At 43.5% G+C, this 21,836-nt stretch overlaps 1 protein-coding gene across 1 annotated transcript in view; it reads left to right on the top strand.

Moving 5' to 3' along the window:
* Fndc7 (fibronectin type III domain containing 7) overlaps positions 1-21,582 on the top strand; it is a 29,006-nt gene extending 7,424 nt beyond the window's left edge. The window contains exons 4-12 of the mRNA XM_020161377.2: positions 399-659; positions 3,867-4,124; positions 6,061-6,315; positions 8,000-8,257; positions 8,818-9,072; positions 10,728-10,982; positions 14,156-14,416; positions 17,824-17,853; positions 21,551-21,582. Of these exons, the coding sequence (XP_020016966.2) occupies positions 399-659; positions 3,867-4,124; positions 6,061-6,315; positions 8,000-8,257; positions 8,818-9,072; positions 10,728-10,982; positions 14,156-14,416; positions 17,824-17,853; positions 21,551-21,582 (1,865 nt within the window). The remainder of the gene's footprint in view (positions 1-398; positions 660-3,866; positions 4,125-6,060; positions 6,316-7,999; positions 8,258-8,817; positions 9,073-10,727; positions 10,983-14,155; positions 14,417-17,823; positions 17,854-21,550) is intronic.
* Positions 21,583-21,836: the final 254 nt, after the last annotated feature.

Here is a 21,836-nt window from a genome sequence, read left to right as displayed (position 1 = left end):
ATTTTTGGCAATACTGGGGTTTGAATTCAGGACTTTGCACTTGTTAGGCAGGTGCTCTATCTCTTGAGTCATGCCTCTACCCCCAACGAATAATTATTATATAATTCATTATTTTATAATATGGATAATGTACTACAATCTACACATTCCTCAATAATTTGGATAAGCCTCTATTGGACTTCTGTAACAAATGCATTAGACTTTTTTTTTTTTTTTTTTTGCAGTACTGGGGCTTGAACTCAGGGCCTACACCTTGAGCCACTCCACCAGCCCTTTTTTGTGATGGGTTTTCTTTTGAGATAGGGTTTTTCAAGGCTTCGAACCTTGATCCTCCTTATCTCTGCCTCCTGAGTAGCTAAGATTCCAGGTATGACCATGATTTTGTTTTGTCTTTTTAGTGCTGGCTGCACCAATTCTAGAAGTACGCTCTCCGAGTCCAGACTCCATCCTTGTGCGATGGGAAGCTGTATACATGGCGGTTGGATTTTCTGTGTCCGTCATGCAAGCTAATGGCATGGGTAGAATCTGGAAAGAGAATACTACAAACACGTCCTTGACCTTCAGCTGTTTAGATGCTGGGACTCTCTACACGATAAAGGCCTATGCATGGAATGCCAACGGAATCCCTGGGGATGACTCCACCTGCAATCAGAGAACAAGTAAGGACTTTGGAGCTCAGCCTTCATTTCATCTTTGATTAATGGGAGGGTTGCATGCTGCAGCCATCAGGGGCAATGTGGAATGATAAGTGGAGAGAGCAGCTGGCAGGGGCTGTTTAAACTTATTATGAAGTTATTTATAGTGCTTTCCTTCTCAGCATTTTAAATGCTTGCAGTGTGGATAAAGACATTCTGCCAGGAATACGCAGAGCCCCCCTCCCCCCCATATCTAACTCACATGCAGATGCACCTTCCATGCCTCACAAGGAGATGATTCTTCAGTGTCACCAATCACTCCGTGTCCATTCCTGGTCGTGTTAGGTTTACCAGTCGTCCCCTTGTCTCTTCCTGGGCTCAAGCTATGAGTCTAAATAGAAAAAACTGGGCCAAACAGAAACTCATTTATTCCACAGACATTTAGTGAATGTGTGCCAACTTGGAGCCAGCATTGTTCCAGGACTCAGCAGCAAACGTGACCGAGTTCCTGCTGCCCTGGTGCTTTGTGCTTTGGTGGGAGTCAGTGTTTGAGACATATTTCCCCAAGGCTTCAGGCCAACATGGGGCCACTTGCAGGCTGACAAAGCTGGGCTGTGGGGTGTGTGTGTGTGTGTGTGTGTGTGTGTGTGTGTGTGTGTGTGTGTGTGTGCTCTTACCATTTCCACCTTGGGAACTCCCTGAATAGGGACTCTACAGCAGGATAACTGGAAGTCCAAATTGAGCTGCTAGAATGAGGGGGAACAGGGGAGGAGAGAGAGAAAAAGAGGGAGAGGCAGAGACAGAGAGAATGAGAATTTTTTCTTCTCCTTGTAAGTAGTCCACAGGCAACATGACCTACATAAATGCCAAGCTTTCACCAACTATGTTAACCAGAATAGAGATTTGACCCTTGAGGGTGTTGGGGGGTACAGGAAAGGGTGGGAAGAAACCAGAAATATTCTCTTCAACTTTCTCTAAGTTTGGAGAGGAATGAAAGTCTCATTGTCTATGGGACAAGGCCAAAATGCAGGAAGAAAAGGCTTGTCTTTTATGATACTTTGTATAGAGAGAAACCATAGTAAGTAGCTTCAAGGTGATTGTTGATGGACTAGGTGAGTCAGGTTATCTGTGACAAACCAGTCTCCCCAGCCTTTTCCTAGCCTCACCTTTTCTCCCCTCCTCTTCCTTCTCCTCCCTTCCCCTCCCTTTCCCTTTCCTTCCTTCTCTCTCTCCCCTCTGGGCGGAGATTAGCTGATGGAATACAAAATGAAATGAAAGCATGATCCCTACACTCAAGGAACTAATTGTGTCCAGGGATGTGCCAATCAGTCTTTACCTTGCTGTGTGACAGGAGCTCTGACAGAAGGCACTCAGGCAGTGTGGCACAGGAGGGAGCACCTGGCTGGAGGCCATCTGGTTTCTTGAACCTTTCCCCTTCATTTGCTTCCCCATGTTTTAAAAGTGTGAGAGAGTTGGGATTTATTCTCTGTACTAGATTTCTAGGGCAGCTGTGACAAAGTGCCACAGACAGGGTAACTTAAACAATAGAAATTCATTGTTTCACAGCAGCAGAGGCTGATTATAAAATCCAGGTTGGTTTCCCCCTGAGGGCTGTGGAGAAGGCTCAGTTAAGGCCTTTCTCCTTGGCCTGCAGGAGGCCATCTTCATGTTCACATGGCATTTTCCATGTGACATTATCAGTGTCCAAATTTCTTCTTTTTTATAAAGACTTGGGTGGTGTTGGATTAGAGTCCACCCTAATGATCTCATCTTAACTAATTACATCTGCCATGACCCTATCTCCAAATAAGGTCACATTCTCAGAGTCCTAAGGGTTAGGTCTTCAACATATAAATTTTGGAATGACCCAATTCAACTCATAGTAGCCTCCCAGTATTCTGCTTATTTTCCAAAGTTCTCCTAGGCCCCTTGTGGGAAAAGTTGGTTGTCTTAAAACACTGCAGGCTGTACCCCACCCCCACCAGCCTTCAACCCAGGACTACCCCAAAACAGACCCATTTCTGTAGAAAAGCTGACCACGCAGTAGAGGAAAAGGCCTGTCAAGATGGCCTCTAAGGGAAACATGCCAGGTGCCTGCCTTGCTGAGAATGAGTTGGGTCCCTTTGTCCTCAACACGGCCTCCTTCTCTGTGCACCCAGATTTGTTCCAAGGAATGCTGTCTGCTCACCAGCTATCCAAGCAGTTTTCTAAGGACTGCTAGAATTTGCACAAATTCCAAGGAGAACTGAAGTCAATTCTCTCCTCCTCAACTCAGGAGGACAGCTCCTCAAGTTTTTAAGATTTGTTGTTGTTTGAGACAAGGTTTTACTATGTAGCCCAGGCTGGCCTGGAACTTGCCATCGTCTTGCCTCAGCCTCTCAAGGGCTGAGATTACAGTTGTGCCCCACTATGCCTGCCTTTCCTCAAGTTTTTTAAATGGAATAACCCTAAAGAAAGTGGGGCATGTTTATAAGAACAAGAGAAAAGTGTTTTGGAGACACTAAAAGACTGCCTTCATGTGTGATCACTATACCTGGTACTTTCCTTTGATTTAGAGTAGAAAGTTTTCTCTTCTAGAAGCAATCATGACCTAAAATCTACTACAATAAAAGTCTTAGCAGGGGTCAAAATGAAGAAAGGATGCGTGTGTGTGTGTATTGCTGGTGATTGAGCCTAGGGCCTCATACATGCTAAGCTAGCACTTCACCACTGAACTACATCCCCAACCCAAGAAGGATTTAGGTTCACCAATTAAAACAGAGAAAAGAATGTATACTAACTCAAAATATAATAAAACTATTAAAAAATAGACAAAAGGCTTGGCCTACATGTAATAACACTCATATGACTCTGTTCTTCATATTTATAATCAGATTTTATTCTTTATCCACTTGTTAAATATTGTATTCATGCATTGAGAATACATTTTTTTAATCACATATATGTGTTAAACTCTGATCTTATGTTCATTTTACAGATGAGGAAAAAAAATAAATAAAAAAGATGAAATAACACAGCCAGGGTTACATAGCTAATGACTAATTTGCATGGTCAACTGAGATGTTATCAGTGCCCAGGTCCCCTAACTCCTAGTTTTAAGCTTTTTTTTTCAATTTTACACTTTGAACAGTTAGACTTATCCAACTATTGGGGTCCTCAACATCACAAGCTAAATCTTGCTTGGGTTCTTGAGGTTACTGCAAAATATTGATTGTTTCTCAACAACCATAGGTCCTCGTGCCCCTGGCAACCTTCAAGTGTCTTTTGACAGCGGGGCTCTGAAGGCATCTGTTTCGTGGACCCTGACAGAAGGAGCTTTCAATTACACTGTGATGGCCTTGAGCAACTCCTCCCAGCAGAGTTGTAGCACAATGTTCAGCTCCTGTAGCATCAGTCCCCTGCAGTGTGGAACCGAGTACCTCATTTCTGTTTCAGCAAGTAATGACGCCGGATCCAGCAGGTCCCCTTCAGCAGTGACCCTGAAGACTGGTATGGAAAAAGAGTGAAACCCCTGTAGCATTGGCAAGTCAGAGTGACTGTCATGAGGGAACATTCCAGAATATTCTGGAAGCAGTGAAAACCAGAGCCTGATCTAAATGAAGGCATCGAGTAGATATTCTGATGGGTTTGAATAGTGTTGATGAGGTGACCAGATATTATGCATTGCAAAAAGCTTCTTTGAGGCTAGGGAGATAGCTCAGTGCTTGAGTGTTTGCCTAGCATGCATGAGACCCTGGGTTCCATTCCCAGTACTGCAAAATAATTGAATAAATAAATAAAGCATCTTTGAATATTCAGTGGCCTGGCCCTATACCAGATATTTCATTAATTAATGTTTTTCCTCATTTTCCTTTTTTTTTCTTGAACTCAAGGCCTATACCTTAAACTACTCCACCAGCCCTTTTGTGAAGGTTTTTATTTTTGAGATAGGGTCTCACTCGCAAACTATTTGCCCAGGCTGGCTTTGACTGATCCTCCTGATTTCTACCTCCTGAGTAGCTAGGATTACAGGTAGGAGCACCGGCACCTGGTTTTTTTCTTTTCTTTTTTTTTTGAGATAGGGTCTCACTATGCTACCCATTCTGGTCTTGAACTCCTGGGCTCAAGTGATCCTCCTACCTCAGCCTCCCCAGTGACTGGGACTACAGAAACATGTCACCATGCGTGGCTTGTTTTTCTTTTTTCTTTTTCTTTCTTTCTTTTTTTGATGGAATGTTTAGCAAAGAGAGAAATGACACGGTCTGACTATGCTGCCCAGGCTGGCCTCAAACTCATTATTCTTCTGCTTCCGCCTCCTGAGTACTTGTATTATAGCCATGCACCACTATGCCTGGCTTCTTGTTTTTCAGTTTTGAGAATTCTAACGTCCCAGTTTGAGTATCCGTGCAGTACAGATAAGTGCTTCCTCCTGATACCATGTTTCATGACCAAGGTTTAGCGAGAGCTGTTTTTAAAGATAGAAGCAGGGTATTTCTAGGTCTGATTGTATTTAGACATTTTCCCATTGCCCTTCTTATCAGAGATGTAAAGACACACATATATGGCAGTTTACTCCTCTATTTAGAAGTGTTGGGTGGGAGGTGTGGCTCAAGCAGTAGCGTGCCTCCCTCGCAAGTGCAAAGCCCTGAGTTCAAACCCCAGGACCGCAATAAACAAAGTGCTGATGTGTTTAGGGAATTGAAACTAACCTTTAGTGGGAGCCTACCATATTTCAAGATCTATATTAAATTAAGGTTACTGCCAACAAACTTGGTTATTTGGTTGATCTTTTGGCAACTATAATTAAATGTACATGGTCCATTAGAAGTGGTTATGAGGATGGGATTGCTTAGTGTGGAGAGAAGAGATAAGAGACACTTTCAAAGGCACAGCAGATCTGAGTTAGTCATTTAATGCTGGAGAGAATCATCCAGAAATTTTCAATCTTCCATGCTCATCAAAAGCCTTTGGGGAGCTTTTATAAAATCACAATACCTAGGTCTTACCTAAGACAAATTATATCAGAATTTCTGGGAATAGTGTCTGCGTATGAACAGTTTTTAAAAGCTCCCCAGTTAACTGGGCACTGGTAGCTCACACCTGTAATCCTAGCCATTTGGGAGGCTGAGATCAGGAGGATCAAGTTTCGAGGCCAGCTCAGGTAAATGGTTTGTTAGAACCACTCCCCCATCTCCAAAATAACCAAAGCAAAATGGATTGCAGGTGATAGAGCACCTACTTTGCAAGCACTAACCCCTGAGTTCAAACCCTAGTCCCACAAAAAAGAAAAAAGAAAGAAAATCAAACGTTACTGAAACATAGTCTTGCATGTCATGCATCAAATTAGAATTGGTGCTTTGAGTTGTCTTGAAGTCTTGGATTATTGAAACAATGTATAGAAAATCTGCAATTGTCTTACAGCTACTTATTATTGATCATTACCTAGTTGCTTGTGCACCTGGAAGAGTGACAATCCAAGAGGATCCCCCTGGCAACCTGTCTGTGGCCTGGTCCAACGTAGATCTGGGTGATTACTACGTGGTTTTTGTGAAGAGTGATGATGGCTTGGAAGTCCACTGCAACACATCCCTCACTCAGTGCAATTTCTTATCTGAGTGTGGCTTCACTTACTTTATTAGTGTGTTTGCCTATAATAAGGCAGGGCAGAGCCCTTTAAGTGATGTATTTAATTATACCACAGGTAAGTCAGAGTTGATGCTTTGATTGAGTTCTGAGTTCATTAAGCTCAGCAGTAGAATGGATAACCTGTTGTACTTACTGACTTACTACCTGTGCCAAGAACAGAAAGTGAATAGCTTATCTCACATTCTTTCTAGACTAGGAAAATTTGGCTTAGGAATCCAGCTCAACAAGAATGCAAGATTTAGGAGTGAAAAGAGAGGAAAGAATGTAGTTACTGAACCCTGCTCTGAAAAATTGAGCCTTACACAAAGGTTCTCAGTGTTCGAGCCTGTGCTTGATACTGAACAGGATACTGCTCCTCCAGTTCAGGAGTTCACTCTTTCTTTGGGGCCAGGGAGACAGGTGCATAGCCAGGATGCCTCACGGAATGGTGGGCTTTGGAGTAGGACACCTGGGCTTAAGTCCCATTCATACAATGGGACTAACAACATTTACCTTGCTACTTTCTTAGTGTCATCCATGGCAAGATGGGACAAACAACGCGGGCACAAATGTGAAAAGGTCTTTGTACGTGACAAAGCAAATTGCAAATATTTTCATTAGAATCATTATTACCATCACTATTATCCTTCAGGACTGGAAGCATGGCTCAAGGGGTAGAGTGCCTATGTAACAAGTGCGAGGCCCTGAGTTCAAATCCCAGTTCTGCCAAAAAAAAGAGAGAGAGAAAGAACCACTATTATCCTTCATTATCTTGGGTCTTATATTGGGCAGGGAGTATGTCTTAATTCTTTCTCATCTGTGCTGATCATAGTGTGATCAGCCTATGACCTATGAGAGATGCTTGATTGGTTTTTATTTTTTTTGGGGGGGTGGGTGGGACTGGGATTTGAACTCAGGGCTTTGCATTTGCAAAGCAGGTGCTCTACTGCTTGAGTCACTCCTCCAGTCCAGAGAGACGCTCAGTTTTTGTTAGTGAATGCTTTTGAATTAATTATATCTATGAGGAAGAATAGTATAATTATTCTTGGCCTTGGGTCATGGCTTAAGTGGTAGAATGCCTGCCTAGCAAGCATGAGGCCCTGAGTTCAAATCCTGGGACCACCAAAAAAACCAAAAGAACAATATAATTATATAAAAGTACTAGAGCTGTATTACACTAAATCTTACCAGGGTGAGGAATCTAAATAATTTGTGCTTTTGGAATTTGGAACAAGTCTCAAGACCACAGGAAGGCCTACAGAGGGAGTGTCCTTGAATTTGAGATCAAGAGTGGGTGGAGTATAGTGGTCAAGAGTATCTTAGAGAAACCTCGAGCTGAGTTAGACGTTTGTCAGCAGGGTCCTTTCAGGTCTCTTCTAAGATCTGCTAGTACTGATTATATGCACACCCCTCCCCCCAGCTTTATTTGGTTCAGTGTCTAGAAAGACTGACAGGATCTAAGGAGTTCAGTTCAGGGTGGTTTTGTCAGGCTGAGGGGTCAACAGTCTTCAAGGCGGGGAACGAAGAAGTCTGATGTGGCTGAACATTACAGCTTGTGATGATCTTGGATGTCATGCTGAGAATCTGTCCCCTGTGCAGTGGGAGCTGGGTCAAGCTGCAACTGATCAGACCTGTTGCAGGTTATTGCAGTAGAGAAGGCCTGGCTGAAGCTTTGGCCATGAGGTGGTCAGGACTTGATGTCCCCTTCTAGTAGCATCACTCCTGTACTGACCTCCCATCCTTCTGGCTCTTATTTTCAGCTCCCTGTTGTCCTAGTGACATCAACCCTGTGCTGGTGTCCAGTGACAGAGTAGAGATGGTCTGGTCTCCTGTCCGTGGTGCCGAACTCTACGAAACCAAGGCTGTAGGCGGGTACAACGTGGTGGAGTGCAGTGACACTGCTCCTGCCTGCACCCTTTCAGCTCTACAGTGTGACACCAAGTACAACATCACTGTGTATTCCTTCAGCGAGGTCCGCGGCAGCAATATGTCATGCTCGTCTCGCTTTGTCACCACAGGTATGGTGTGGCTATGCTGTCATTCACTGGTGTCTGAGTAATTCACTCCAACGATGCACCTCAAGACAGACATTCAGCAAGACCTACTGGTTGAATGTCATTCACCACTCTTTGTGGGGACCAACTGAGTCCCTGTTGTACTAAGGAGAGGCAGAGGAGAAGGTGGAGGAGGAAAGTGGGAAGAAATAAAATGAAAGAAGAGACCGTGGCAAGAGGGGAAGGTGTCACGTCAGCCGTTCAGTTCATTCTGCCTTTAGGGGACCTGCCTGTATGCACATCAGGCAGGGGGCAAATGTTTGTCTTAGTTGTCTTAGTTGCTCTTGCTTTTGGAGTTCAAAATGCTCTTAAACGTTTTCCAGTTGATCCAACAGCAGGAAAGCCAATCCCTGTGTTAATGTCAACAGTTTCCCACACAAGGGCTCTATGAATTTGACCTACATGCATGGTATGGTTGAATACTATAATTATCTTATTTGAGGAAAGAATCCATTTTAGACCAAATGGTGTATGTAATGTTTTTGACTCAAGCTGTCTCAATTAATAATGTAAAAATCTCTTAGCTCCTTGCAGTCCTGAAATAAAAAATATTTCGAAGGATGCATTCTCCACAATTAATGTGCACTGGCGGGCCACTAACAATGATGCCACTTACACGGTGACTGCCCGGGGGGAGAAAGGGCTGTACCAGTGCAGCAGCACGGGAGAGGCCTGTGCCATGGGCGACCTCCCCTGTGGCTCAGTGTTCTCTGTCACCGCTGTGGCCGAAACACAGGCAGGAAAAAGCCTTCCCAGCTACAGTGTGCCCCTGGAAACAGGTATGTCAAAACCACCTGTCCAAAGGTTGACTTCCACAGGGTGCTTGGAAATTGTTTTAAGACATTAATTTGATTTATCTACCCTACGTGTGACAGAAATAAAGTAAACTCAGAGGCCTTTTAAAGAGCCCCAATCTCAGAAAAATAGAACTTTTAACATTTTAAAGGAGTGAGACATTGGCTCTGCTGAAACATTTATTAGAATTTATATTCAACCAGATTGGTAAAATGTCTCAAGTGGTAGAGGGCTTGGCTAGCAAGTGTGAGGCCCTGAGTTCAAACCCCAATACTGAGAAAAAAAAAAAGAGAATTTATATTCTCCCACGATCCTAGGTTACAGTCCATCAAAACAGCTAGCAAGTAACCAAATGAGCTGAGTTATTATTTATCCTTGGCTTAGTGCTTTCAAATCTTTTTCTAAAACTGCTTTCTGAGTTTCAGTTTCCTAATTGGTAACAAGGGAATAATATTTTTGTAGGGTGATTGCAACTGCTAAGTAACCGAATGACACCAAGAACTGAGCATAGTGCTTGCTGGACAGTAAGAACTTTGTAAAGAGTCAGGTGCTAGTGGTTCATGCCTGTAATCCTAGCTACTTGGGAGGCTGAGATCGGGAGGATTGTGGTTCCAAGCCAAAAAAGTTTGAGAGACCCCTTCTCAACATAAAAAAAACAAAACAAAACTGGGTGTAGAGGCAGGAAGTATAAAATAGTATCTATCATAGGCCAGATTGCCCGGGCAAAAAGTGAGATTCTTATCTTCAAAAATAACCTGAGCAGGAAATGGTAGAGCTCCTGCCTAGCATTTGTGAGGTCCTGAGTTCAAACTCCAGTACCTCAAAAAAGAGAGGGAGCTCAAGAGGGGCTGAGGGCCTGCCTGGCTCAAGTGGTAGAGTACCTGTCTGGCAAGTGCAAGGCCCTGAGTTCAAACCTCAGTTCCACCAAAACCCCCCAGGAAGTAAGGTTTTTTACATCAGTGATGTACTAGGAAGTGCATAAGAAAGGCAAAAAGCATTTATTGCAAATGTTGTGAAATGTTGTATATTGCTTTGAAATTTGCATCTGGAATTGATCAAGTTCAGAGGATTTTTTTCTCTTTTTGGCAAAACTGGGATTTGAACTCAGGGCTTTGTGCTTGCTAGGCAGGTGTTCCACCACTGGAGCCACTCCATCAGCCCTTTTTACTTTTGTAATTTGTTCACCTCCATGCCCTGGTTCATAGTGATCCTCCTATTTACACCTCCCACATAGCTGGGATGGCAGGCACTTGCCACCACACCCAGCATTTTTTGATCGAGATGGGGTCTCACAAACTTTTTTTTGCCCAGACTTACCTAGAACCTTGATCCTCCCAATCTCCACCTCCCAAGTAACTAAGATTTCAGGCATGAGCCACTGTGCCTATCAAAAGAAAAACTGGGAAAACCTCATATTGCCACACTCTGTTGTATTCCTGAAGCAAGTGTTCACTGTATACAGTTGATGTTAGTTAATGGTTCAAAGGGCAAGGACAGACAGATTCCTTTGATTAACAATAGAAAGTTCTGGAAATTCAGGAGATTGAGTGAAACACAAGCAAAGACCCATTCTTAGTTGTTTTCACAAATAATCTTCATGGAATAAAACTCCAATTCTTTTTCTTCTTCCCCATTTAAGTACCATGTTGCCCAACTGGTCTGACAGTAACTCAGGTCACCCAAACGGTAATCAATGTGAGCTGGACTTTTGGGACAGTAATCCAAACCTATGTGACAGTTCTGGAATCTCTTGTTGGACAGTCCAAGTGTCACACCCATCAAAACCACTGTCTCCTTGGATGCATCCCGTGTGGCATCGACTATACGGTGGCATTAAGAGCAGTTAGTGCTACTGGATTGACCACGGAGTGCGCCTACCAAAGTTATTCTTCCAGTAAGTGAATCCTAAATGCTAGCACTGGAGTGTCAGCAAGGACCCAACTATTCTGAGTTCAGACACTACCCTTTCTTCTCAAGTTCAGATGCCACCCTTCCCTCTCATTCAACACAATGCTGTAGTCCACCTGGCTTGCACTATAATTCAGATTCTTAAATGTTTACATTTTCTCCTTGACTTCGAACCTCAACTCTCAGAGGCCCCCGTAGTTGGTAAATTACCTCCCCCTGGCAACAAGGTTCAGACATGTTTTCTAAAGGGATGATGACTTTTTGTTTTGTTTTGGTGAGACTGGGGTTTGAACTCAGAGCTTCATGTTTGCAAAGCAGGTGCTCTACCACTTGAGCCACACCTCCAGTCCATTTTGCTCTGATTATTTTGGATATGGGGGGGGGCTCACGGATTATTTGACCGGGCTGGCCTTGAACTACGGTTCTCCGAATCTCAGCCTCCCAAGTGGCTAGGATTATAGGTGTGAGTCACTGGCACCTGGCTGATGACCTTTTTTTTTTTTTGCAGTACTGAGGTTTGAACTCAGGGCCTACACCTTGAGTTACTCCACTACCAGTCCCTCTCCCCATTTTTTCCTTTGGTGGTGGGTTTTCGCGAGATTAACTCTCATTAACTATTTCCCCAGGCTGGCTTCAAACCATGATCCTCCTGATCACTGCCTTCTGAGTAGCTAGAATTATAAGCGTGAGCCACCAGTCTCCAGCCCAGCTGATGACTTTATATGACACAATGATTTGAAGCATGGGGTAACTAATCTGGCAGCATTTCCAGAACGCATTAGATCATACATTCTATTTGGTTTGCATTGTTCTCTTTTTATACTCTGTCTCCCAAGCCTCTCCAGCTCCTTCTATGGTTTCTTATTTCAACAGGCTGAGACAGAAAAGGTTTCTGTTTGGTGATGATATTGTACCTTGCTCTTCAAACCACTAGGAAATAGCAAGGGGAAGTAAGAGTGGTTCAGTGTCAACAGTAAAATTGTTGCATGGTTCTAATCCACTGAAGTAGCCTCCTGGAGTACTGTTTTGAAAAAACTTCTTAGGATGTCTCCAAGCTTAAGGAGAGAAAGTACAGTGATCATTTAGTTTAATCTGCCTGGGCAGGGGATGGTGGGAGAGATGAAATGTAATTTTGGCATCCTAGAGAGAGTAGAGTCTTTTCTACTAAACATGGTTTCTTATAAACTGATTGCTTGATTTTTCATCATTTGTGTCTCCTCAGTGGTAAGAAAAAAATAAGGGTAATAATATCTGTAAGGAAATGTGGGCCCCAAAAGTGACCATGTGGAGAGGAGTGATCTGGCCAAGAGATTCTTTATTGCTGGGTGGGAGAGGGAGAGAGCAGAGAGAGCCAAGAGAGAGAGGGAGAGAGGGGCAGGGGCATAAATACCCCTCAATGAGACTCGGCATGATCTGATTGGTTAGGATCTTATGGTTCATGCTGGTTGGAGGTTGGGGCAGAAAGAGGATTCAAGCTAGACTTGAGGCAGGACTGTGACCTTGGGAGGCAGGACCGTGACCCTGGAAAACAGAAGCTTAAGGGTGCAGTAAGAACTGAAACCTATCGGCGCCATTATTGTCAACAATATCTTTCTAGCTTATCCCTCGAAGTTGTTTCGAGAATCAAAATATAATACAAACACATTTATAATGTGTGAGATGGTTTATATTTTGGGGACATTAATTTCCATTAGATTTGCTATCTGAGTTCCTGCCTTTGTGTCCATTTCAGGGAATATGGCCTACTGCTTATCTTCATGTGGTTTTAAAAAAAAGTGTTTTTGGAGTTGAGGATGTAGCTCAGTGGTGGAGGGCTTGCTTAGTATGTGCAAGGCCCTGAGTTTGATTCCCAGCACTGCAAAAATACAAAGAACATTTAAAAATGTTTATAAGAATAAATCTCAAGGCCTGTAATCACAGCACTCAGGAGGCTGAGGCAGGAGGATATGAGTTGGAGGCCTGGGCTACATAGCAAGACCCTGTCTTGAAAAAGAAAGGAAGGAAGGGAGGGAGGAGGGGAGGGAGGGAGGGAGGGAGGGAGAGAGAGAGAAAGAAAAAGAGAAAGAGAAAGAGAGAAAGAAAGAGTCAAACAAGCCTGATTATCTATAACAGTTTTTTAAGTTGTAAAACATCTCTATCTTGGTTATTGAGAACTCCACCATCTGGGGTCCTGATTGACACCTAAAGTATGGCCTGCTCAAGGTGTTTAGAAAAGGACCCAAAAGCTGGGCATTGGTGGCTCACACCTGTAATCCTAGCTACTGAGGAGGCAGAGATCAGGAGGATCCAAGTTCGAAGCCATTCTGGGCAAATAGCTTGTAAGACCCTATCTCAAAAATACCCAACACAAAACAAGACTGGCTGAGTGGCTCAAGTGGTAGAGTGCCTGAGGCCTTGAGTTCAAGCCCCAGTACTGCAAAAAAAAAAAGAAAGAAAAACCCTCAAAAATTACCTATCGGCTTGCACAGATGAGGTATATATAGACCAACCTTTTGTGTAAGTGGCCTGCTTCCAAAGTGTCATCCTACTGAGCTCAGATCTTTTTTTCAATTGAGCTGATTGCAACTAATTACATTTAAAATTAATCCCACTAAAACCAAATGAAATCAGAACATCATGAGGGATCTGTGCACTGGATTCAGAGTTTGAGTCATGTACAATACCGTGTATCTCTGCCAGCTGTGGGCCTTTGTGACTCACCATGTTCTACATCAAAAATTCATGTCCCACGCCACCCTCACCTATGGATTTCTGATCATAATTCAGCATGGGGAGAACTTGCTCATCAAGTCTTGCTGTATTCTAACCAGTAATTAATAATAGGAGGGTGGGATTGGGGTTTGAACTCAGGGCTTTGCACTTGCAAAGCAGGAGCTCTACCACTTGAGCCACACCTCCAGTCTACTTTGCTCTGGTTATTTTGGAGCTGGGGGGGGTCTCTAGAACTATTTGCTTGAGCTGGTTTCAAACCACGATCCTACTGTTCTCAGTCTCCTAAGTAGCTCTGATTGTAAGTATGAGCCACTGATGCCTGACTAAACATATCGTTTAAAAGAATTTCCTTTGTTTCTCTGCCCCCCTCCCCACCCCCTAGAGTAGTGCAGGCCATGTTTGCCCAATGATGGAATAGGTGATTTTGTGTTCATTTTTATACTGCAGATGCTTGCTGCCCTTTGGGGGTGAAATTGTATCGGCTGGGCCATAATGGTATCCGAATCCACTGGCAAGCTTCCAGGGGCTCAGCCAATTACAGCACTGACCTCTATGGCTCCAAAGGCATTTTCACATGTGCCCCAAGTGCTGGCTTCAGTTTCTGTGATGTCACCGAGATACCTTGTGGGGATGTATATACCGTGGTGGTCTCACCAGTTGCTGAAACAGGATTGAAACTTACTTTCTGTCCCAAAAAAATATATTCAGGTAAAGCAAGTGATGGCCCTTTATTTAAAACTAACCCTTAACTCAGACCTTTGAATTAAGACTCAGAAAAATTGCACTTCTATGCTGTGTGACATTTCTATACTGCAGGCTTCTCTGAAATTGTGATGCTTCGCTCTTATTTAATTTGGGGGTCCTCTTCTCTTCCCTGTCCTTTTCTTTCTCTTTAGACAAATGACCAGATGTTTGTACTTAAACTGTGAAGAGAATTTTAAATGATTTGAGATTTAGGGATAGATGTTTGACATAGTCTTAAAGATAATGCTAGACACCTGGGATGTTGGGAATGAGGGAACTTTTATTTGTACATATGTGGAATTATGACTGAAGAAAAATTAGAGGATCTGAGACAAAGGAACTTATTAATCATAGATTAGGTTTGGCAATATGAGCGAGCAGACAGTCTGTGATCACAGAGCATGGCTGTCAATAGTGCCATCTCGCCAGAGCTCTGTGTCTCAGTGCTCTCTGCTGCCTTGCCCAAGGCACAGTCGTATAATTCTAAAAGAAAAGAAAGGAGAAAATGGGACCCTAGGACTTTGCAGGTGAACAAAGGAAGAAGAAGAAGAAATGACTCAGAAACCTTTACTGATAGACAGAATCCAAAATTTCTAGTTAAATGTAGGCGACAAGTTCAAGATGATGCGTGGTGATGGAGAGGAGCCAGCTCCTCCTGTATGGGTGTCCTTGGATGTCAAGCTCTGATTCTTTGATTTTCCATTATCGAGTGTAGGCAGACTGGTGCAAAAGCACAGCCCTAGGAAGAGAAGGGAATAGGCTCTTGGCGGGGGACGAGCTCTTCGGTAGAGGAGAGGAGACTACAGCTCAGTAACAGTACTTCGTCATATCTGCATAACATTTTATAACTTATCCAGGATTTTCACCTTGCATATTTCACTGAATACTCAAAATAACCAGCGGTTTACTATCTCCAATTTATGAGTGAGGAACCTGAATCTCACTGGCTACCAAATCTATCTACAGCCCTTCTCTTCTCCTTATCTCTAAATCCATAGTCACATATTTTTGTTTTGTTTTTTTTTTTTTCCTTCCCCTGGGGCTTGAACTCAGAGCTTTGCGCTTGCTAGGCAGGTGCTCTGCACTTAAGCCATGCAGCCAGCACTTTTTGCCCTTGTTACTTTTAAGAGAAGGTCCCACTTTTTGTCCAAGCTTTCCTACCTTAACCTTCATGCTGTAGCCGGGATGACAGGTGAGTGCCACCACACCCAGCCTTTTCTGTTGAGAGCGGGGAGTCCCACGAACTTTTTTGGCCCAAGATGGCCTAGAACCATGATGCTCCTGATCTCAGCCTCCCAAATAGCTAAGGATTATAAGTGTGAGCCAGTGCTTGGCTTGTTTTTAAATTTTTTCTTTTTTGACTCTATCACCCATGCTGGCCTCAAACTTCTGGGTTCAAATGGTACTCCTGCCTCAGCTGCCTGAGTAGCTGGGAATATAAGTATGTGCCACGGTACCAAGTGCCTAAATCCATATTCAAATCTGAAACCCTCAACCTGGAGGTACTCCAGGAATTTCAAAGTCCTCAGGGGCAAAAGGAACTCCTGATCCTCTGCCATTTCTGATCTTTCTCCATCTTCCTTATCTCAGGTACACTAGGTGAAAACCTTGGAATGAGTTTCTTTTCTCCCTTACCCTCCATATCTAACTCCTCCTGCCTCTGCCTCCCAAGTAGCTGGCATTTTCGGTGTGTGCCGTGGCATGACCCAGTGGTATTACTTTTATCCGTTGATATTTTCATAAGTTTCCCATTCCCCCATAGGATACAATCCAGTCCTCTGAGCATGGCGTTCAAGATCTCTCACAGCATGCCCCCATCTGACTATCCTCACCTGCGTTGTCCAGTAGAAATTGAACGTGAACCATATATGAACATGAGAACTTCCTAGTGGCCACATGAAAAAGTAGAAGAAACAAGTGAAATTAATAATGCATTTTAGTTAATCCAATACATCTAATCAATCTGAAGATCTGTGCGTTTTATACTTGTACCTCAGTTCAGACTGAGCATATTTCAAGTGCACTGTAGCTATGTGTGGTAAGTGACTGTGTATAGGGCAGGAAAATTGGAAGCTCATTCCACAGCATTCCTCCTGAGAAGACTGTTGTATGTCTGTTTGTTTGGAGACAGGGTCTGGCAGCCCAGGATGATCTCGAACTCTGAAACTCAAATTCCCTATGTATCTCAGGCTGACCTGGAACTCGAGATCCTCCCACCTCAGCCCTGAGAGGTCTCTATCATCTGTCCTCATCACATGCCTGTCCCAGCCATGCCATACCATGCTACGCCATGTTTCTGAGGGAGTAAGCTCTTCTGTTTGCCTGAAATTCTACCCCACCTTCACCACAACTCCACCTGCCCTGCATCTGTTCAGTCTTCTCCAGTTCCTACTGGCCAAGTTAGGCCTCTCCAACATGCCTTAAAGACCCTCAGGTGCCATTAGCTTTACGTAGCATATCACTGGGAATTGAATGTGTGCTGTTTCCCCTGATTGCTCTGACTCTCAATCAGTACTCTGATGGTTTGTGAGTCACCAGAAGTCCTTGTTAGTTAGAACACTGATGCCAGGATTAGAGATGTGGCTCAAGCGGTAGAGTGCCTGCTTTGCAAATGTGGAGCCCTGAGTTCATATCCCAGACCCACCAAAAAACCAAAACCAAAACCAAAAACAAAAAAAACTGCTGATAGTGCACTGCGATGGTGGAGTGCATCTCCCACCTACAGCTCTTCACCTTAGCTAGATTCCAGTTAGGGAGCTCACCTCTGATCAGTCTCCCTGGTAAAAACCATGGCTTTGCCAGAAGCTTTTGATGTTTGTTGGTTGTAGTATCTGTGGTGGTTTTACTCCTACCATCTGGACAATATTGTAAATGATAAATAATTAGTACTTATTGAGTGCTATGTGCCAGGTACTATCCTGACAGCTTTACTTGTATTAACTCAACCCTTATAACAAACCTACAAGGTTGGCATTAGTATTCCTACCACTTTACAGATAAACTGAGGCACAGGAAAACGAATTTCCCAATGTCATACTGCTAACAGGTGTCACCTCCTCATATCACCCAAATATGTTTTTCTTCATCTTTGGTTCACTTTCCTTTTTCCTTATTTTGTTTTTGTGGTACTGGGGATTGGACCCAGGGTCTCGTGCATGTGAGACAAGCACTGTACCATGGAACCATATCCCCAGCCCCTTTTAACTGTTTTTTGAGATAGGGTTTCCCAGGCTGGCTTTGAACTTGCGGTCCTCCTCCCTCAGCCTCCCAAGAAGGTGGGATTCTTTATTCTTTATTAAGTGTGATGTCTGCACCATCTTAAATACATCAATAATTGTATTTTTCAGTGCTTGTATTTTTATTTATTACAGTAACCTGCTCTGGAAGTACACTTGGAATGGGTAAGTCATTTTTGCATGAATAAAATGGAAGGAATTTTTGCTATTGCATTTTGGAGTTTCTTAACAAACTTAGGATCAAAGCTGACACTACGATTAGTCAGAAAGGCAAATGCTTTCTTTCTTTGATACGTGGGCATCCTACTTTCCCCTCCCATCACCCCTATTTCTTTCTTCCCCCCAGATTCCACCAACTGAGATGAATTTCTTTGGATTCTGAAGTCTTTTTAGTTTTCTAGAGTCCCACAGAAAAATGTGAAATTTTTAGAGGGTCATTTGCTTAACCCCTCCTACTTCCCACTGAAATTCCTTGAAGAGCTTAAAATTAATCAATGCCTGGACTCTCTTTCCACAAAATCTGATTTAACTGGTCTGGGTTAAAGGTTGAACACCACTTCTTTTTGTGCAGTTTTAGGGTTTGAACTCAGGGTGTACACCTTGAGCCACTCCACACACCCCTCACCCCAGTTTGTTTGTTTTTTTTTTTGGTAATGGGGTTTTTCGAGATAGGGTCTCTCGAACTATTTGCCCAGACTGGCTTCGATCCATGATCCTCCTGATCTCTGCCTCCTGAAGTAGGAAGCATTACAGGCAAGAGCCACTGGCATGCAGCACATCACAATTTTTTAAAGCTCTTCAGGTCATTCTAAAGTGTAGCCCAGACTGACAACTGCTGCTTTCGAGTGGAACTTCTGCAGCTTTCTTGTGTTTGCAAATCACTGGTGCCTTGTTGAAGCCAGATTCTGATTTGGTAGTATGCCAGGGTCTAAGACTTCAGACTTCTAACAAGGTCCACGTGATGCTGGTGCTGCCCACACTACTGGACTGACCTCACTTTTAGTCTCCTGCAGAGAGCTAGGATGTTTGCTTCTGGTTTGCAAGGGTGGATATACCCAGTGGAGGAAAAGGGGCACTGAAGGAAGGTGGAGGAAAGAGAGCCGTCAGGGCTTCCTCAGTTTTGCCTAAGGCTGATGCTCTTTGCCCCATGGAATTTACTCTTGGGCAGGGCAGTGGAGATGACCACATGGAGCGTGGGTGCTGACCCAGCTAGTTAAGTAGCTTTGTGAGGAACCCTTACCACACTCCCCTGGGGGAGAGGGTGCATAGGAACGCCCCAGGGAATATGATTGGTCCCAAACCACAGACTCCCACCTCCCAGTCAAACATGGCTGACTTCAGAAAGCATGAGCAGAAATGAAGACTTCCTGCCGGCAAACCTCAAGGAAGAGCTTTCTAGTCCTGGTCAGATCCCCACCTAACACCTCCTTCCATGGCTGGGCCTGAGTTTGGAGTCTGTCCCCACTGCCTGTTCTCTGCCTGGGCTCCTTTCCTTTCTGAGCACAGCAAGACACATATTTTCCAATTCCTGCCCCACCTGCAGGTCTAAAATAAGCTCACTCCCTATTAATTTTTCAAGAGGTTTTTTCTCACGACTACAGGAAAATGGCTGAGTGGAAACAAACTGAAGACATTTATAGTTATAAAAAATGACTTTAGGGGCTGTAGCCTGTAGCTTAGTGGCAGAGCATGTGCAGGGCCCTGGGTTCGATTCCCAGAACCACTGGCAAAAAAAAAATCTTAGGAGACTGTGATTCACACAGTGTGAGAAGCACTGCCTTAGGTCACTACTCTTCCCTTTTCTGTCCCTCTGGGCTGCAGCTTATCCTGGCTCCTGCCTTTCTTAGCAAGGCTCAGCCTTCGGGCTGAACCCAGCCCCTCTCTTGAAGTAGATACTTGAATAAATCTACAAGACCCTCAGAAACCTAGAGTAAGCCAAATTATCTAAGAACTCTATAGGAATACATAAATCATGACATGGAGGAAGAAGTTCTAAATTGCTGTCTGCAGTTTCAGCTTTCTCCTTCCATCCATAGGACAAGGCAAATCAGGAACCTGGCTGACAAGGAGCCTCTGGATATGCTCAGGGGAGCCTTGGAAATCTTGTTGGTTTAAGACTTTTGGGAGGTGGCTGGAGGCCTGGCTCAAGTGGCAGAGAGCTTCCTAGCAAGTGTGAGGTCCTAAGATCAAGCCCCAATACTGCCAAGAAAAAAAAAAAAAGGCCCTTCTGTCTTCCTTGATTCTTGGATTATCCTAAAGCTTGTCATCTACATAAATTGATTTTCTAAGAGACAGCTCTGGATTCAAATCCTATCACTGTCTGTTAGTCAAATTGCCTCAACTCTCTAAACTGTGCCTGTTTCAGGCTGAAAATTGAGAGGAATAATAATCACTTCATAAAACATATTGAGGATTAAATGAAGTGTAAGTTACTAGACACAATGATAGGCTCAAACTAAGGAGTTCATAATAGTTATTAATTCAAGATCAATTAAATCATATCATACTCTTTATCAGATTACCCATTATTAAGATTTATTTCTTCCTTTTTTTTTTTTTTGTGGTACTGGGGTTTGAACCAGTACCTACACCTTGAGTCACTCTACCAGACCTTTTTTTGTGATTTTTTTTTCTCAAGATAGGGTCTCACAAACTATTTGCCTGGGCTGGCTTTGAACCACGATCCTCCTGATCTCTGCCTCCTCTTTTTCTTTCTTTTTTTTTTTTTGAGTCAGTCTCGCTGTGTAGACCAGATTGGCTTTAAACTCACAATCCTCCTTCCTCAAACTCATAGTCCTGAGTGCCAGGATTATGGGAGTTTAATGTGCTACTTCTAACTAAGGTATTCAAAATTTAACCTTAATTCCTTTTTTCAAGTGTGGTCCTGAGGCCAACAGCATAACTAGCTCCAGGACCCTTTTACAAATGCAGTTTCTGGGGTTCCACCAAAGACCTACTGATTCCAAAATTCTGGGGCTGGGCCCAGCCATCTCTGTTTCAACAAGCCCTCTAAGTGGTTCTGATACATCCTAAAGTTTGAAAGCCATGGTTCTAATTCAGGAAAGCTATTTCAATAGGCAGGCACTCTACTGCATGAGCCACACCTCCTCCAGCTCCCAGGGAAGCTATTTTGATGCTGGAAATTTGCTGCAGGTTGGAAGGGAGAGGAAAAATAATCTATTTGAAGTGGCAGGTGCAGGGGTTTGTGACAGACATGACTGTCTTTGCCTTTGCCCTCCTGCCTTCTTCAATGTCACTTACACATCCCGAGAACTTTTAGGAAGTTCTCTCTCTACAGCTTTCTTAGCAGTTGTACACAATTGCCTGAAGGAACAAGATGCTGTAGCAATCTGAGGAACACAGCCAGTTGACCTGGAAGTGGAAAGGAAAATTTATTTGTCCTGGCTTTTTTTTTTTTTTTTTGCAGTACTGGGGATTGAACTCAGGCCCATGTGCTTAGGCAGATGCTGTATTACTTGAGCCATGTCCCCCAGTCCTTTTGCTTTTAACTTGCTTTTTACATATAAGGTCTCAAACTTCGGCCCAGGCCAGCTTCAGGTCACAATCTTCCTACCTCTGCCTCCCAAGTAGCTGGGATAACAGGTGTGTACCACTACACGCAGCTCAAACTCTGGGAGAATTCATTTCATGGATCAGTAGAATAGAGAACTGCTGGTCAGTTTGAACAGTTTGCCATTTGAACATTTCAGACTGTCTCAGTTTCTTCCTCACTTGCTGTTGATGTGCTGAAAAAATGACATTTCAACTCAAAACACTAGTGCCATCTCCATGACATTTGTACTTTTCCAGTGAAGAAAATGCCTGCATGTTTTATGCTTCTCCTCTTTCCTGCCCTGTGCAGTGATTTACAGAGGGAAGAGAAATGCAGAATGACATAGCGAGCCGTGGATAAAAACAGAGACTCTGACCAAGTAAGCAATGCAAATTGATTTTGTATGATTCCACAGCAAAATTTTGTCTTTGTTTTAAAAACCCTTCTCATTTCTTTTACAGAGCTGTCTAGGTGTTAGTGATTAATGTCAGAAAAGGTCTATTAGAATACAAAATACCTCTAGGATAGTTTGAAAAGCTCCTTTGGCTTTTAGAAGAGTAATTCTGACTCTGCTTCTGGAAGACAAGGTCAAGTG

Source organism: Castor canadensis, chromosome 12 (assembly GCF_047511655.1).
Source record: "Castor canadensis chromosome 12, mCasCan1.hap1v2, whole genome shotgun sequence".
Taxonomy (NCBI): Eukaryota; Metazoa; Chordata; class Mammalia; order Rodentia; family Castoridae; genus Castor; species Castor canadensis.
The sequence above is the reverse complement of the archived record's forward strand: the minus strand, read 5'-3'. Positions and strand labels throughout refer to the sequence as shown.